General features: G+C 36.8%; 1 protein-coding gene across 1 annotated transcript in view; it reads left to right on the top strand.

The window, feature by feature from the left end:
- Positions 1-17,336, top strand: part of LOC140532842 (phenolphthiocerol/phthiocerol polyketide synthase subunit C-like) — a 29,597-nt gene extending 12,261 nt beyond the window's left edge. The window contains exons 4-7 of the mRNA XM_072651810.1: positions 1,758-1,918; positions 6,631-6,834; positions 8,903-9,084; positions 10,934-17,336. Coding sequence (XP_072507911.1) covers positions 1,758-1,918; positions 6,631-6,834; positions 8,903-9,084; positions 10,934-16,486 — 6,100 coding nt within the window. The 3' untranslated portion in view covers positions 16,487-17,336. The remainder of the gene's footprint in view (positions 1-1,757; positions 1,919-6,630; positions 6,835-8,902; positions 9,085-10,933) is intronic.
- Positions 17,337-18,932: the final 1,596 nt, after the last annotated feature.

Raw genomic sequence — 18,932 nt, 5'->3', positions numbered from 1 at the left:
TACTCACGTCTATCCCAATCTTTCTTTTGAACTACCTAATTGCTGATAACAATCTTAGACACACATTTTACATATGTAAAAGGTAAATAGTCTGTCCTTTATGAGTCCTTTGTCATTGATCTTTGGTATGTATTTTATATTTTCCTTGATTCTTGTATGTCAAATCTTCTATTAAGTTCAGTTTTTTTAAACAAAATTCTGAAAGTCTGACAATTCATTAAAAAAATTTTTTCATTCAGAATTATGCTTAGCTTTGCTAGGTATGATATTTTTGGTTGGAATCCCAGTTTTTTTGCTCTTCAATACATAGTGTTCCAAGTCCTATAGTCTTTTAATGTTGCCACTGCTAGATCTTGTATGACTCTTGTGGCACCACCCTATTTAAATTGGTTTTCTTCTTGTTGCTCATAACATTTTATCCTTGAGCTGGAGTTTTTGGAATTTGACTATAATATTCCTGTGAGTTTCCTTGTAGCATCTCTTTCAGGTGGTGATTGGTGATTTTTTTCTATTTCTACTTTCCCCTCTTATTCTAACACTTCAGGACAATTTTCTTTAATCATTTCTTGTATTATTGTATCAAGATTCTTTTATATATCTTTCAGGTAGTCCAAGTATTCTTACATTTTTCTTTTCTTGATCTGTTCTCCAGATCAGTTGTTTTTCTTCAGAGATGTTTCACATTCTCTTCTATTTTTTCAATCTTTCTTTTTTGTTCTGTTATTTCTTTATCTCTTATAACTTCAGTAGCTCAATTCTGATTTTCCAGGAGCTGTTTTCTTCCTTAAGATTCTCAATTTCCTGTTCTGCTTGGTTGACTTTCTTTTCATAATCTACTTGCTTTTCTTGGATTTTTTTTTAAGTTTTCCCCCTCAATCTCTCTCATTTGATTTTTAAAGCATTTTTAAGTCCTTCTACAAATTCTTTTGGGGCAGATGACCATTTGACATTACTCTTTGGGTTAGAAGAGGGTTTCTTTGCTTTGGTATCCTTCTCTAAAGATGAGTCCCAGTCATCTCTATTTTAATAGTAATTCTCATGGTTGGATTCTTTCTCCATTGCCTGTCCATTTTTAAAAATATGAAGCAGCTTAGTTTTTGTAATCACCTCTAGCACTGGGGTATGGGCACTGGTCTCAGGTCTTCCTTCAGTTCTCACCTCTGGCCTGGAACTGAAGCCAAGAACTCCGGCCTTGAGTAAGTGCCCATGGCCATCAGTGTCCATACCCCACCACTACTGTACTCACTGGGCATGTGCTGGTTTCTTCTTGCCCCCAGTCACATGTCCACAGCACATCTGGGTCTGGCTTTCCTTGTCAACTGAGTTTCCCTTGATCTTGCCTGGCTCAGATGCCCAGCTCCTTTCACTGTCCTGAGGTAAAAGTTCCTATGGCTGGGCCTGAAGCAGCCTCCCCACTCAGCTAACCCCAAGGCTTGCTGCTTGTTGTTTAAGCAGACCTAGCCTGGAGGTTTTTACACTTCACAGGGATCAAACCTCATCCTGGGATTTTGTCCCAAAAGGACTACTGTTATGCCCCTACTCTTATTTACTTTTACTACTCTACGTTTTCTCTGAAGTGCTATTATTATCTCATTTGTGGGAGAAATACGGAGGGCTTGGAATTTTCTAACCTACTCTGCTATCTTTCCAGAATCCTCTCCCAAGCATATGCTTTCAAAAATACTTCAAGACCTTTGAAGTATTAAGAATTTTAAAATGTGGTATCAGAAGTTATTTCAGGCTTTTTTCTTTCACAGATTTAATGAATTTGACAACAAATTATTTGGAATCAGTGATTCAGAAGCTGAACGCATAGATCCACAACAAAAATTACTCCTAGAATGTTCCTATAGAGCCCTGGAGGATGCTGGAATCCCAACAGAGGATGTGGCAGGATCCAGAATCGGTGTTTTTGTTGGTGAGATAACAACCTAGCAGTGATTTTTTTCACAGCCTTTCCAACTTAGAGAGCAAAAAATTCTGCAAAATCATCAGGACCAAGAAACTAAAATAGTGTAATCAATTGGACTTAGTGCACTTTTCCTAAAATTAAAGGGAACTGGAAGCCCTTTCAGTCTTGCAATAGTTCAGAAGCAAGTGAGTTTAGCACCTAGGTAGCAAGAATGATTCACCTAAAAGGAAGTTCTAGGAGTTTTCTCCACTCATACCAAAGTCTCCACCAGGTGAGCTCCTCCTCAGTCATTCATTTTCTGAAATACTGTCCTATAATTCTACCCATCTGCTCTGAATCCTTCTGATACCCACTTCCAGGACTTTCTTAGATCATTTTATTCCAGAAGATCCTTCAGGCTCTGTTCACCCTAGCGTGCAACCTTCCTAATTAGTCTCCATTTATCAAGTCTCTCCCATCTTTAGTCCATCCTTTAGCTGCCAAAGTCATATTCCTAAACAACTTATCATATCATTTGCTTGTTAAATAAACTCCAGTGGTTCCTAATTAATTCGAAGATCAAATACAAACTTCTATGTTTGGCCTTGAAAGCCTAGAAAACCTGGCACCAATCTCCCTTTCCAGCTTTACTATACTTTAATGCCCTTCATATAGACAAACTGGTCTTTGTGCTGTACAGAATTCCATTTGCCATATTCATGAACTTGGATAGCTCCATGCCTGAAATGCACCACCTTCACACATTCACCTCTTAATATCCTTGATTTAAAGCTCAGCTCAAGTTGAATGAAGACTTTCCTGATTTCCCAGATATTACTGTCTCCCTTAAAAAAAATATACCATATATTCATTTTTTGTGTATTTAATATAATATATGCTTATTAATGAACTTGTCATTTTCACAAATAAAATGTAAGTTCCTTGAGGGCAAAGACTTTTATTTTTGTCTCTCTTTACAGGACCTAACACAATGCCTTATTGTTGATCCTAACAATTTATACTAATTCTAAGAACACAGATGTTTCTATGTGGATAAAAAAATCCTATATCATCTAGACACTGCTATACTCTTCAACTATTAACAGATCTTCCTTTTGTAATACCTGGGTTTGAGAGGTGTCTTTAAAGGAAGGAGAAAGAAGGGTCAGTAGTAATTGAACACCTAGTCAATCCAGGTGGGCAGTCTGCCTTGCTAGAGGTCAGGCATACACCATCAGTCCCCCTCTTCCCTCCTCCAAATCTGAAAGCAATAGTAACACACTAAATGCTATTAGGCAAAATGCTTTCAACCCTAGTACCAGGCAGCCTGGGAGTTTGTCCTTTATTTGTTCATTTGCTCCAGAATTCAAAAGAAAAGGGAAATAAGTCTAGATATGGACAATCTTTCTCATTCTAATTGGCTTTCTCCTACTTAGAAGAGAAACTGAAACTTGCTTTCCCCACTTGGGTATTGGATTTCCTGCTCTCGAGCTTACTCTGTGCATCCACAGATAAGGCATGGAGTTTTAAAAACAATAGCTTCAAATCATATGGAATGAAAGTAAATAGTAAAAGAAAAAAGCTTGCAAAAGATGCTTTGGCATGTTCCTGTAAAAGGGACAGAAACTGAATGTTTCTAAGCCCTGCCCCACATAAAACCTCTGATATGATTGGAGAGGTAAGAAGCAAATGATTAATTGGGAAATTCGAAAAAGTTCCCTTTTTCAGAGAGAGGAGGCTAGAAATACTGCACCTCTACCAAAACCTCGCCCAGGTGAGCTTCCAGATTACTCTCCCACGAAAGAGGAATAAACACAGTAAGGGTGAGTGGGTTCCAGGAGTCTCTTCACCTTATTGTACTCTTTATTTCCATTTTTCTGTTTTTTCTCCTTGGCTTTCAATCAGGACCACAAGTCTGGGCCAGATAAGTTGCCACTTCTCTGGGAAGCCATTCAAAAGGTACAGGAATTTGGGAAACCCAGAGTAATGTCTACCTACCCACATGTAGATACTTAAATCAAATTTCTCTGGTTTCTAGTAGAAATAAGTCTACATGTTAATCAAGAAATTTTTCAGAAGATTAGTAGATGGTCACTGTCTTCATGTCTTTACCACCTATTTACTCCTTATCCCTCTGTAATGTGGCTTCTGACCCCATCACTCTATTGAAATTTCTCTCTTAAACATCACTAATACCTTATTGCCAAATTCAATGGATCTCCTTCAGTTCACCCTCTATTTAACCTCTGTATAATTTGGCATAGCTGAATACCCCATTTTTCTTGAAGTACTCTTTTCCATTCACTCCAATAACATTCCTCTGGTTTTTTACTTAATCCTCTGACTAGTCTTTCTCTGACATCTTCCCCTGTTGGTGTTCCTTCTCCTCACCTCAAATGTGAATTTTTCTGAAGGTGTTGTCTTTGGCCACCTTCTTTTTTTTCTCTATAGTCTTTCCTTTAGAGACCTAATCCATTCTCATGACTTCTAAAATTACATCTCAAATTTATTGCTCCATCTCTGACTTCTCTTTTGAAGTCCTTGTCCACATTTTTTATTGTCTGCTGGGAATTTCCATTTGGATAGTCTTCCAGGACCTCAAATTCAACACAACTAAAACTGAACTTAACCATTTACCTTCCCTAACTTCACCCCCCAAATCCCCTTCTTCTGATTTCCCTATTTCTGTACATGACATCATCATTCTCTCAGTCATCCAGTCTTAAAAACAATCAGTCAAAACAAAACAAAAACAAAATCAATCAACAAGCATTAATTAAGTGCTTATAATGTGCTGGGAACATTGTAATCTTTCATTCTTCCCTCACATTTGTTCTCCATAGCTAATAACAAAATTCTGTCAATTCTTCTTTTTCACATTGATTTCTTCCTCTCTACTTCTATTTCCACCACCTTAGTGCAGACCCTTATTACTTAGAAACATTGAAATTTAGACTAAAAAATATCTCATAAGTCATTTAATCTAATACTGGCTGATGCCTACCCAAAGTATGAATCCTTTTGATATCATCCCAAACCCATTCCATTTTTGGATAGCTATTTCTCATACTTAAAGATATACCACATTGTGGCAAGTTACAGTGCCACATCTGACTAGCTAATTCATACTCATTTCCCAACCCCCTGATTAAGTATTATGTCTTTAATTAACTTTTCCTAACCTAATGAGAAATAATCTCTCATTTTTCTGGAGTGTATTCTCCAAGCATTTTGCCTCTTCTTCCTTTGAGGTCCTATTCTTTGAGTACTTTCATCAATCAATGTACGTGTATTTGGTAAGCACTTCCATGGACTGTGCTAGATCCTGTGAAGAGACACAAAAGTAAAAGCTTTTGCCCTCAAGGAACTTATATTTTATCTGTGAAAATGGCAAGCTCATTAGTAAGCATACATTAAATATATAAAAATGAATACATGGTAGTTTTTTTGAGGGAGACACTAGTTCCTGGCTGGGGAGGGGAAGGAGTGAATTGGAAAAGTCTTCATTTAACTTGAACTGAGTTTTAAATTAAGGATGTTAAGAGGTGTGGAGGTAATGCATTCCAGGCATGGAGCTATCCAAGGTCATGAATGTGGGAAATGGAGTTTTTACAGCACAAAGACCAGTCTGTCTATATGAAGAATAGTAATGTACAATAATACTGGAAAGGTAGATCCGCACTGGGTGATGCTAGACTTCCAAAACCAAACATAAGAGTTGGCATATTTTTTAGGAATATCATTTTGGCAGCTGAAGGATGGACTAGAGATGGGAGAGACTTGATACAGGGAGACTAATTAGGAGGATTGCATGTTAGGGTGAATAGAACCTGAAGGATCTTCTGGAATATACAGATTCATCCAGGATAGTCCTAGAAGTGGGCATCAGAAGGATTCAGAGCAGAAGGGTATAATTACAGGACAGGATAGCAGAAAATGAATAGCTGAGACTATCTTTGGTAAGTCTTGGGAATCTAAGAAAGAAAAATCTGGTACTGGCTAGTATGGGAATGTTCAGGCAAGTCAGTATTCAGTCATCAATGGCAGACTTTTAACCAAAGGAGTTGTGGGTCAAAAGTAGGGCCTCACTTCTTGAGATGACAAGACAGAATAATTCAGGGCCCTGACCAAGGATTTAAACCTTATTTGTTCAAGGGATAAGGGTGAAACTCAGTCTGTAAGCTGGAGGTTAACTGGTCCTATCTAAAAGAATTTTGGACATTATGGTATCATTCATATGATATGCTGTTTACTGCCCTGTGATGTATTACTTGTGTTATATAATATTCTTTATTAGACTATAAACCTCTTGAGTGCAGGAACAAATGTCTTAATAAATCTTTGTATTCTGAGCAGCACCTAGGATACTACCTGGTATATAATAGAATAAACTCAACTATAATTTAAACAAAACATTTCTTTGGTGCATACTATACATAGAAATGTTGCATTAGATGCTAGAAAGATATACAAGGTAAAATGCTTTACCTCACATACGTTAGAATGCAAAGTAAGAGAAATAATACATATGCATAAGGTAGAAAGAGAGTCCTATATAAACTAAGCCAATATTTATGGAAGGGAGGAAGGAAGAAAGAAGGGAAGGAAGAAATGGAGAGAGGAAGAGTGAAATTTCATTAAATTTGAAAAGTAAATGAAAGCTTAGAGTTCATTTTTATTATTTTGCTTTCTCATAAATCTGTTATAACTCTTTGGTTTAAATTTTGCATTTTTTACAGGTCTTATGAATCAAGACTTTGCAACTATGACTCACAACTTTTCAAATACTGTGAACCATTATGATGTCACTGGATCTCCAGCAAGTATTGCTGCAAACAGGATCTCATATGTTTTTCACTTAACTGGACCATCTCTTTCCATAGATACTGCCTGTTCATCATCTCTTGTTGCTCTACATTTTGCCTCCCTCGCAATTAAACAAGGTATTCTTTGGACTTGAGCAGCCTAAAAAACACTGCTGTGCTATATCATGTCATATGCTAACCTTGTGCTGTTGTTTACATTTTAATGGATATGTCATATCTATCCACCTAGATAAAGAGCACCTGGAGGGGGAAACTATGTCCTATACTTTTTTATATCCCCAGCTCCTAATAGGAGTTTATATTTTTGGAAATTATGACTACAGCCATGGTGGTAGTAGGGGTAGAGATACAAGTGGGTGAGAGTGAAAAAGTGATATTCATAGCCACAAACATTTTAAAAATTTAGTTTAACCTCTTACAGTCAATCAAAACATTGCACAGTGAATCACCCAAATGTGCACATCATGGCACCACAATACACAAAATTACATTTTTGACCTTTGGAGAGGAAAACCTTAGACAATAGTCATAGTTTACATAATTGCACATGTATAACCTATATCTGATTGGTTGTTATTGTTATTAGGTTCATCCTTCATTTTCGAAGAAGACCATGATATCAGAGAAATGATGACATGACTTGCATGTGACTTTGTTTTGAGGGAGGGAGGGCTGTGCAAGGTTACCAACCTCACTTTCTCCTCCTGAGCCATCTGGATCCAGTGACCAGATATTCATCAGGATGACTGGAGATGGCCCAGGATGCAATGGGAGACCTTGGCCTTTTTATGCTAGGTCTTTTCACATACTCACTTAGGGGGAGGTAACACCCATTTAGTGAATAGGTCTCTTCAAGAAATAGTCAGGGAATGGCCCCTTTAATGAGAAAAAGGAAAAATAACTAAATCAAACTGGGAGAGACACAGAAACTCTTACTATTGATAATCACTCTATGCCAGTCATTAAGTGGTTACAGCCACGGATAAGGATAGAATTTTGAACTCAAAACTTTAAATAAAAGTGTTTTAAAAACTGGGAGAAAAGCATGACACCTGCCCCAGGAAGCTTACAATCCTGTGGAAAAGTAAGACTGATAGACATGAAACAAGTAGATATCAATAAAAGACAGTATATAACCAACTTTTAAATAATAAGATGGGTACTCTCAATGCTCTAATGTTTAGAGAAAGGAGTGGCCAATATGTAGGAGAATACCTATGGGAGTTTTCAAGTAAGAACCTTGAGAATATAGAGAAATAATTAGGTTCTGAAGAAGGAGAACCAGCCAGGACAAGATCACGCTATCAGCATAAATAGCAGAAACAGCAGAAAGAGAATTGAGTATTTGCTAGTGCCATTCGTATGAGAGATCACAAACTGCTTTGCAATGTAACCTTTGCTGTATTATGTCCTTTACGAGACTATAATAAGCCTCTTGAGAACAAGGACTATGAATTAAATATGTTTGTATCCTGTTACAATGCCAAGCATATTGCTTTGTCCATAAACAGAGGATGCACTCTCAATTCATTTCAATGAACTTTTATTTAGTGCAGATTTTCTTTTAAGAGTTCAGGGAGAAACATAATACATAGTCCTTGCCTTCATAGAAATTATAATCTAGAAGTGGGGATATCATACATAAGTAGAAAGGTACATGACTCAATTAGGGAGGGAGGGAAGGAAGGAAGGAAGGATGGATGGAAGGATGTAAGAAAGGAAGGAGGGAAGGAAGGAGGGAGGGAGGAGAGGTCTCATGCCTCATTTTATTGCAACCACTGTAATAAAATCAGCTGAACTCAAGGAGAGAGAGTCTGTTAATTGTAAATTGTGAGAAATTGGAAATATGGACAAGGAGGAAAAGTTAAGGCCTGTGTGCAGAACAGCAAGGGTTTCTTAATATATCTGCATAATAAGAATGAATATTATAAAGTAAAGTAAAAATATGAAAAAAAAATAAGAGATACCATAAAACCTCATAGAAGCTGACAGGTGGAAGAGATCACATCAAACCTGGAATGGAGAAAAGTTGGGCCTGTTGAACCAGAAGACCGCTGCTATAAGACTAGATTTGAAGTAATGGCCCTAGGCCAGTTACATGGTGAGGGAAGATGGGAGAAGGGGATCAGCAAGAACAATGAAGAATTTCAAAGAATTGATTCCCTTATTTATTATTTCATTGCAGGAGACTGTGAGGCAGCTCTTTGTGGAGGTGTGAGCTGTATTTTAGACCCTACACTATATGTAGTATTAAGTAAAGCCAAAATGATATCTCCTGAGGGGATGAGTAGACCCTTTTCTAAAAGCGCAGATGGCTATGGAAGAGGAGAAGGCTGTGGTATTGTCTTACTGAAGCCACTAAAGAAGGTATGAGTTTTTTTCTAAAGTTTCCATCATGAAAGTTCAGTAGTGCCCAACGTCCACAGAATTGATTTTTTTTCTATTTAATAATAGCTTATATGATGCCACATGACATATAGATCTATCAGAAAGCATTTTAAAATTCACTAGACTCCTTCCACCACTACCCTATGAGGTAGATTGAGAATGTATTACACTATTCACCTATCCCCCAGTACATGTTCTTTAACTCTGAATGTTTTTTCCATTCTTTGGATAATTTACTAATTACCTTAGTCAGTTTTTTTTTCCATTTCTTTCCACTTTCTGCAACTCCACTTTCTGCTGTATCTGCGTATAAGTTCATTTTGATTGATTCTATTGACCCCTTCAGATTTTAATCTATCTTGTGACTCCTAGAAGAACATTAGCTCCTTAAAGGCAGGTACTGCTTCATTTTTGCCTTTGGGTCGCCAGCACCTAGAATAGTGCTTATGATATGCAAGAACTTCAAAAATTCATGTTGAACTGAATGGAATTCAATTCTAGTGTCAATTTTTGTTAGTTTACTGCACTATCATCTCCTGATCTATAAACCATTTTGTAGTTCTAACTTAAGTTCCTTCCATGATTTTTAAAATTTATATATATAAGATATTTTATTTGGTCTTGTGACATTCTTGTCAGTATGACTTCTGCTTAATTACAAATTTTTTGTTGTTTATCTGTGTAAGGCTCTCTCCAAATGCCTTGCATGTTTTCCATTTTGCTTCTGGTGATATTGAGGGAGGGTTAGTGTCTCCACAGCATTGCTTTTTTCCCCAAAATTATATTTTCTCTTTTTGGTTGGTTTTTATTTTCTTTATTTTTCTAAGCAATTTTTCTTTTCTCTTGTGTTCCTAGAAGAGATGTTGAGAACTCTGTTTCCTCTGAATCTCCAACAATATAATTTTGATAAGAAAATCCCTTATCAGAAAAATTATATAGGGATATAAAAGATAGGTCTTTGATTTTCATTCTGAAAATACTTAATAGACTTCAAAGTACATGGATATACCCACTATTTTTAAAAGTTGGCTCAGTGATGGACCAGGTAAGTATTAATATGCTTCCCATAAAGTACAGGGTCAATGTCTTAGGTCTTCTTTTGTCTTTTACTGAAAATACAGAAAACTCACCAATGAAAACAACCCCCTAGCATTGCAAATAGCCAGATTCTCTGCAATTTCTAATCTTAGAAAGTTGCCTTGGGAATTGACAGGATAAGTGACTTGCCCAGGATCACAAAGCTAGCTTGTGTTGAAGGCAGGATTTGAACTCAGTGGTTCCTAACTTTAAGGCCAAATTTCTCTCCTCTCATCCACATGGACAATAATATGGAAAATGAAAACCAACAAGCATCTTACAGTACAATCTAATTGATCCAATATGTTTCCTAGTAACATTATTTACAAATAATCCCATACTTCTCATTAAACAATATATAGTAGCTACATCTTGAATGAAATTGTTTTGAAACATATTATGTAGAATCACTAAGTATTCCACAAAATTAATAAACTGAGACACAGGAAAGATAAATGACTTCTCTAGCTCCACAAAACTAGTTAGTAGTAAAACTGGGAATATCACTCATAAACTATCACTCCTATTCCTGAATTCTTTTCATTAATCCATGGTACATCTCAATTCATTACTCTGACATAAAAAATTTTATATTAAAATTTGAAATTAAATTGCTTAGATAAGATGAAAATGTTGACTGCCAAATGACATTTGGTGGGAAGGTGGAGGTTTTCTTGGAAATTACTTTTATTCAGAAATTATTGCTAACTAAATATCATTGCAGCTACCTAAATTTAATTTACTATTATAGGCACTGGAAGACTGCAACAAAATCTGGGGCGTTATCAGCTTCAGTGCAGTGAATCAGGATGGACGATCAGTAACTCCTATCACCAGGCCCTCTCAGATGCAACAGGAGAAACTCCTAGAGAGCATTTACTCAAGTCATATCAACCCATCAGTTGTACAATACATCGAAGCTCATGGGACAGGAACAGCTGTTGGAGACCGTACTGAGGCAGAAAGCATAGGCAACATTATTGGCAGGAGACGATCGAGAAGCGCACCTCCTCTGAAAATTGGTTCAGTGAAAGGCAACATTGGTCATACTGAGTCAGCTGCTGGAATAGCAGGCCTAATTAAAGTTGTTTTGATGATGAAACATGAAAAGATTGTCCCATCTCTCCACTATTCAGAGAGTGGGAGTAGCATAAATATAGAAAAATTAAATCTTTCCATTCCAACAACAGTAGAGAAATGGGAAGAGTCCACAGAATTTGGCAGAGTCGCTGGCATAAACAGCTTTGGATTTGGAGGGACCAATGCCCACATTATAGTTGAGCAGTTTAAACAGCAGTCTCAGTATATACCTTCTAAAAGACCCTATGAAATAGTTGTACTTTCTGCAGCTTCCAGTAAGTCCCTCAAGTTCATAATGGAAGACACAGCTCAACAAATGCATCAGAATGACCACGTATCTTTACAGAGTCTGGCCTACACATCTGCCTGTAGAAGAAGCCATGCCAACTACAAATACAGAAAAGCTTTTGTGACAACTTCCCTAGGAAATCTGGAGCAACAACTTATTTCAGCTACAGAAGTCCAAATATCTCACGCAAAAGGGACTCCCCACTTAGTATTTGTATTCTGTGGTAATGGGGCCCATTACAAGGGGATGGGCAAGGTCTTGCTTAGGTCAGAACCAGTGTTCAGAGAAAAATGCCAAGAAGTCTCCAATTTGTTTCTGCAATATGCACCTATCAGGTTGCTGGATTTAATAGAGGAAGAATTTGATGATTTTTCAAGACCTGAAATCACCCAACCCCTCCTCTTCCTAATCCAGGTGGCTTTAGCATCCCTCCTGAAGTTCTGGGGCATTGAACCTCTTACTATTGTGGGACACTCAGTGGGGGAAATAGCTGCTGCCCACTGTGCAGGGCATCTTACCCTTGAGGATGCTGTGAAGATTATTTACTTCAGGAGTAACTTCCAGGCAAAAGTTACTGGGGGGAAAATGCTAGTAGTTGGAAACATTCCCACAGAGGAAATCTCAAAATCCTTAGCCCCCCATTCTGGAAAGGTATGCGTTGCAGCCTTCAATAGTCCGAATTCCTGTACGTTGTCTGGAGAAGCAGTTGTGATAAATGCACTTCGTGAAGAACTATTTCAGAAATTTGGGGCAAGGAATATATTTCTCTTTGAGTTAGAAGTTCCTGTTGCTTATCATAGTCATATGGTGGACCCAATAATCATGGACATTACAGAGAGTATAAAGGATTTGGTGAAACAGGAACCAAAAGTGGAAATTATCTCAACAGTGACAGGACAAAGAGCTTCTGGAGAGGATTTCGCGACAGGTAAATATTGGGCCAGGAACATTCGAGAACCAGTTGCTTTCACACAGGCCATCAAAGCTTCAGCTGAAGGAAAGGATAACATAATGTTCATTGAAATAGCCCCTAAACAAGTATTACAAAGGAATATTAAAGAGACTTTAGGAAAACAAAGTGTTGTTTTGCCTGCACTGAAAACAGAGAAAGATTATGAGACCCTTTTTGCACTGGTAGAAAATCTATTTGAATCGGGATATAATATCAATTGGCCACACTTCTACATTGGGTTGAAGGCAGTTCCAACAGAATATCCAAGATATAAATTTGATCGTCAGAATCTCAACACATACCTGAAAAGCATTCAGCAGCAGCACAGCAGAGCCAGTTCCAATCATCCTCTCATTAGCAGTGCAAATAACAACTTGGAAATCACCTGCACAATATCTCAGAATACAGCACCCTATGTTTATGAGCACAAAAACAATGGTGTGCCTTTGGTTCCAGGGGCCCTTTTTGCTGAAGTTGGCTTAGCTTCGATAATGATCAACTCAAGCCCTAAAATACCAGTAAGTGCATGTCAGCTGAGCATCAATTTTGTATCTCCCTGTGTGGTAAACCAAGATTCCCTTGACTTGCAGGTCAAACTTGAATTGAAAAAGACAGCAACTGAATTCAAAATACTCTCTTCATCATCTGTAGCTTTTGCAACAGGACAAGTTACAAAGATACCAGAAGGAAATGTAAACAAAAGCAAACTTGTCTCTCTTGATAACATCTTTCAAAGGTGTAAGTCAGTCTTAGCCATGGAGGAAGTTTATGAAACTCTTTCTCTTATTGGTTTTCAATATGGTGCCATTTTTAAACAACTAGGTGACATTTCATACTGTGATGAGCTAAAGGAAGGCATCGCAACCCTTAGAGTAAATGAGGCAACCAGAAGGGAAATGCATGACTATCACATTCACCCCGTGGTGCTAGACTGCTTCCTGCAGATGACAGCTGTTATTGCCAGCAGAGCCACAAAAACTAGAGGAAAGCCTGCATTTCCTTCTTCCATAGGCAGCCTTGTGGTCTTCAGATCCCTGGAAGAGGAAATGAAGATATATATGAAAGCCAACAAGTCCACTGAGAACTACTTAGAGACCTGTGGATTTTTTACAGATAAACATGGCCAGATTTTGGCAGAATTGAAGCATGTTAGGAACACATATATGACAAAAGCATCTGCTAATGATGACTTCTTGTTTGAAAATAAATGGATACCAATCTCTCCAGTTCCAGCAGCTGACTATTCACTTGAATCACCGCAATTCTTGGTGTTTGCTGACAAATTTGGAATAGCTCAACAGCTAAAAAAATACTTGCACAGTCAGTCCAAGTATATTATATTTGAAGAGTGGGAAACAATTCAAAAATTTGAAAAATCAGAAAGAGATATAATGAGAAAAACAATTCAGGGCTTCCACAATGTATTATTCATGTGGGGAATCCAAAAATTTAATGAAAACTCCCCAGGAATAGCAATCATGAAAGAGTCAGCTAAGTGTTGTGAGACATTTCGTCAAGTTATTTTGGCCTTGAGGGAGCAGAACACTCATTCTTCTGTGACACTAATCACTTACAGAACCACCTCAAACATCGTTGATCACATTAATCCTGGCTTTGCTCTGTCTGGCATGACAAGGTGCTGTTTTGTAGAAGTTCCAGAAATCACATTTAAAATGATAGATATCAGCTATACAACTACACAGAACATAGCAAGTTTAGCAGAAGCTGTCATTAAATATAAGGGGGAAGATTATCCTGAACTCTGGATTGATCAGGGAAGAATGTACATTACTGAAGTCAGGCGCACTCCCTTTGAACTGCCTTCTGACAGTCAACTTCCCAAGGATCCAGAGACTTCAGGAATGTTTACTTTATACACAGCAGATCCATATAAGGCAATAGATCTGTCTGCTCAGGTAACAGAACCTGAAATCATTCACCTTGAAAACCACACTATTGAAGTTCAAGTTGAGAGCATATGTATCCATTCAGAAGACTACTTTCCTGTTAGCATCTCTAGTTCGACCTTTGGAAACACTCTGTATTGGACAGAGCACACTGTGGAAAAACATCAGTTGCTAGCCCTGGACTTCAGTGGTACAGTAACCAAGATAGGCAAAGGAGTGAAAGAAGTAGAGGTTGGTGATCACATTGCCACATGCTTCCCAGTTGTTGCATCATCAAGGGTCTTAATTTCCGAGATGAGCTGTTTCAAAACCAAGAAATTACCAATTTTTAGAAATACACCCTGTGTTTCATATTTCATAATAGCATGGAAAATTTTCACTCAGATATTGCCAAGACCAAAGAAGTTTGCCTCTTTAGCTGTTATCTGTACTCATCCAGGATCCATTTTAGGTCAAGTACTGACTTTGGCAGCTAACGACATGGGCTGGAAAGCCCGTCTTCTCTCACCCTCTCCTGATCTACACAAAATTGTGAAACAATGTCAGGCACTCATACTTCTGCCTTCGTTAACTAGCTCCTCCAAGGAAATTCTGTCTGACCTTTCAAACCACAGGTACCTGGTGGTTCTACACGGGAGTCACCAGCCTGAATTTCTGCAGCAGCTATTTCATAACAATCCTGATCATATCCAGGTTCACACCCTCAACGTCAGTTTAATTTTTCAGAAATCAACTTTAATACACAATAATAGAGCTGTCTTCCAGTGGGCAAAATCAATGACTTTTCCAAAGAACACAAACTTCACCTATTCTATTTTTCAATCCATTGGGTCTCTTGCATTCCCAGAGCCGTCTTTTCTCTCCTACTTCACTTGCCCAGCCCTCTTGCTAGTCGTATTGAAAAGAAGATTATCAGAAACTGAAGTTTCAGAAATACCTAAAAATGCAGCAAGAAAGAAATTCTTTCAGCCAAATGCAGTTTATATTGTGGCAGGTGGACTCTCTGGCCTTGGCTTTGAAACAGTCAGATTTATTGTCCAGAACGGGGGCGGCTCTGTGGTGATTCTTTCAAGAAAGCGTCCAAATGCCGAGCAACAGCAGGAAATACAGTCTTTGGAAAATCAGAATAACGTCTCCAAGATCATCAGCTTGCAGTGTGATGTGAGTGTTCACTCTGAAGTAAACGAGGTGATTACTTCCATTGGTAACATCTTTCCAAAGGCTCCAATCAAAGGTGTGTTTCACAGCGCAGTTGTGTTGGATGATGGACATCTTGAAGCTCTGAACCTCACTCGCTTTGAGAAAGTATTAAGTCCCAAAGTTGCAGGAGTAATAAATCTTCATTGTGCTACTAGAGGGCATAAGCTGGATTATTTTGTCTGTCATTCATCTGTTGCTTCGTTCCTTGGCAATGCGATGCAAATTAATTACGCTGCTGCTAACTCCTTTCTAGATTTCTTCTGCCATTATCGGAGGAACTGCGGTCTTGCTGGTCAATCCATTAACTGGGGAGCCTTGAATCTTGGACTATTGCTAAACAAAACGAATCTTCAGAAGTTTCTAGCAAGCAAGGGAATACTTACTCTTCAGAAATCTGAAATTTATGAATATTTTGAAAAAGGCTTACTTTTAAATAAACCTCAGCAAGCCATCGTTAAATTTGATTTTAAAATTATGAAGAATGATTTCTTTAGTCAGTTTCCATCTTTCAGAATCCGATTTGCTAATCTTGCACTAAATGAATACAAAACACTGGGTGAAACTAATACCATGGCTCATCAAGACTCATCTCAGATGGTAACTAAAGATTACATCTATTCTCTAGTAAGTGAACTCAGTAATACCGATCTCAAGGACATTACAATGAGCACCTCTCTCATGTCACTGGGCATGGACTCTATGTCAGCTATGACCCTGCAGAATAAGCTCTTCCAAGACAAAAATGTGGATGTTCCTCTTATCAAATTACTTGACCCCAACACAACTCTGATGACCATTCAGTCACTTTTGGAGGGACAGTCAGAGGAAATGGTAAATGACGAAGGCAGTGATAGAAATCAAAGCACTTATTTTTAGGATAACATTCCTAATATATGGTCAATCTTTGTAGAAGTACAATATGCTATTGAGAAAAAGGTATATTCCTTTCCATTCCTATTCAGTGCTTAGTGGACCATGCACAAATCACAATTTCTCTGAGTTAAGAGATTAATGTTTGTACTACCTACTTTACAGAACGCTTTGACAAAAATATTCTAAAAGCCATAAAGTATCATATTTATAAAAATATCACCTGCCATTACTGTTGTTGTATTCTAATCCTGCTGCCATCACCTAAAGACTTCTAATTGCTTTTCCTGCATCAAATCTCTGCACCCTATCATTTTCCCTCCAACTATCCCACACACTTCTGATAGATTTTCCTGAAATATCATTCTAACTATACTATTCCCTTGTTCAGAAGTTTGTAATAGTCTACAAGGTAAAATCTGGATTTCTCAGTTTGCCATTCAAAGTTCTGCCCAATCTGCCACTAGCCTCATTTCAACTGTATCTCATATTTCCCGAGCTTAGCAACAACAGTAAGTGTTATCTTCAAGGTGAAAACAAAATCATACATTAATGTAAATCAATGTAAATAAAACTAAATTGCTAATATATGATACTGCAGGTCAAAGATAACTCAGAACACCAACTTCTGGCTATTACAGAGGTGTACAAGGTATTGCATTCATTTCTGACATCAGGAGATGCTTTTTAAAAATTGGATAATTGGTTCAACAAAATTAGAAGATACTCTAATGAGGAATGACATAATAAAAATATTAGGTAGAAACAAAATCAATTATTAAATTCATGAAGCTTGATGGAAACAAAAACCTGAAATTGCTGCTGAAGTATTAATAAATGCTGGTGCAAAAACCTGCAGTAGTGTCCAGTGTGTATTTGAGGCAACCGAGCTATTTGTCGATATGCATCAAACTTACTTTTTAGTTGTTTTGCTGGTGCCATCTCTGTCTTCCTAGAGATTTGCAAAAAGTGGGACCAGGATAATCCAAATTGGTAAGTCACATACTTTTTCAACATTTTAGTTTTGAATGTGAATGGGATGAATTCACCCATAAAACAGAAATAGATAGCAGAATGGATTAAAAACCAGAATTTGACAATATGTTGTTTACAATAAACGCATTTAAAAATGAGAGATACACACAGAGTTAAAATAAAGGGCTAGAGTAGAATTTACTATGCTTTGGTTGATGTAAAAAGGCAGAGGTAGCAATCATGATCTCAGACAACATTAAATAAAAAGAATTTAATTGAAAGAGATAAATAGGGAAACTATACTATAATAAAAACATGATAGACAATGAAGCAATATCAATACTAGACATATGCAGCAAATACTATCTAAATTTTTAAAAGAAAAGTTAAATGAATTATAAGTGGATATAGACAGTAGTACTATAATAATAAGGGACTTCAGTCTTTCCCTCTTAGAATGAGATAAATCTAGCCAAAAAAATAAATAAAAAGAAATCAAGGAAGCAAATAGAATTTTAAATTAGTTAGATATAATAAATATCTGGAAAGCACTGAATAGGAATTGAAAGGAATATACCTTTTTTATCAATAGTATATTGTACTTCTACAAAGATTTACGATATATTAGGGCATAAAAAATTTGTAGTTAAATGCAGAAAAGCAGAAATACTAAATGCATCCTTTTCAATGAAATAAAATGCAATAAAATTATATTTAACAAGGGACCACGGAAACACAGAATGAAATCCAATTAGAGACTACACGGCTTAACATTAAAGAATTAGTGGATTAAAGAACAAATCATAGAAACAATAATTTCATTAAAGAGAATGACAATAAAGAGACTACACTTCAAAACCTTTGGGATACCGCAAAAGTAGTGATCAGAGAAAAATTTAAATGATTACATCAATAAAATAGAGAAAGAGTAACCAATGAATTGGATGTGCAATTTTAAAAACTGGAAAAGGAAGAAACTAAAAATTCCCAATTAAACACCAAATTGGAAATCCTAAAATCTAAAGGTGAGTAACAAAATCGAGTGTAAGAAAATCATTGAACTGATAAAAGCAGGAGTTAGTTTTATGAAAAAAAAAACAATAAAACAAATAAAACATTAGTTAATATGATTTTTAAAAAGAAAGAAGAAAATCAATCACTATACTGAAAATGAAAACAGTGTATGTATCACTAATGACGATGAAATTAAAGGAATTATATAGAGTTATTTTATCTATTTATTTGCCAACAAATTTAACAATTTAAGTGAAATGGAAGAATATTTACAAAAATATGAACTGCCTAGATTTGCAGAAGAGAGAATAGAATATCTAAATAGACCTATTTCAGAAAAAAGAAATTGAATAGGCCCTAAATGAGTTTCCCAAGAAAAAAGCACCAGGGCTAGATGGATTCACAAGTAAATCCTATCAAACATTTAAAAACTAACTAGTTCTAATATTGAATAAATTATTTG

Source organism: Notamacropus eugenii, chromosome 3 (assembly GCF_028372415.1).
Source record: "Notamacropus eugenii isolate mMacEug1 chromosome 3, mMacEug1.pri_v2, whole genome shotgun sequence".
Lineage (NCBI taxonomy): Eukaryota > Metazoa > Chordata > Mammalia > Diprotodontia > Macropodidae > Notamacropus > Notamacropus eugenii.
This window is presented reverse-complemented; position numbering and strand designations above follow the sequence as displayed.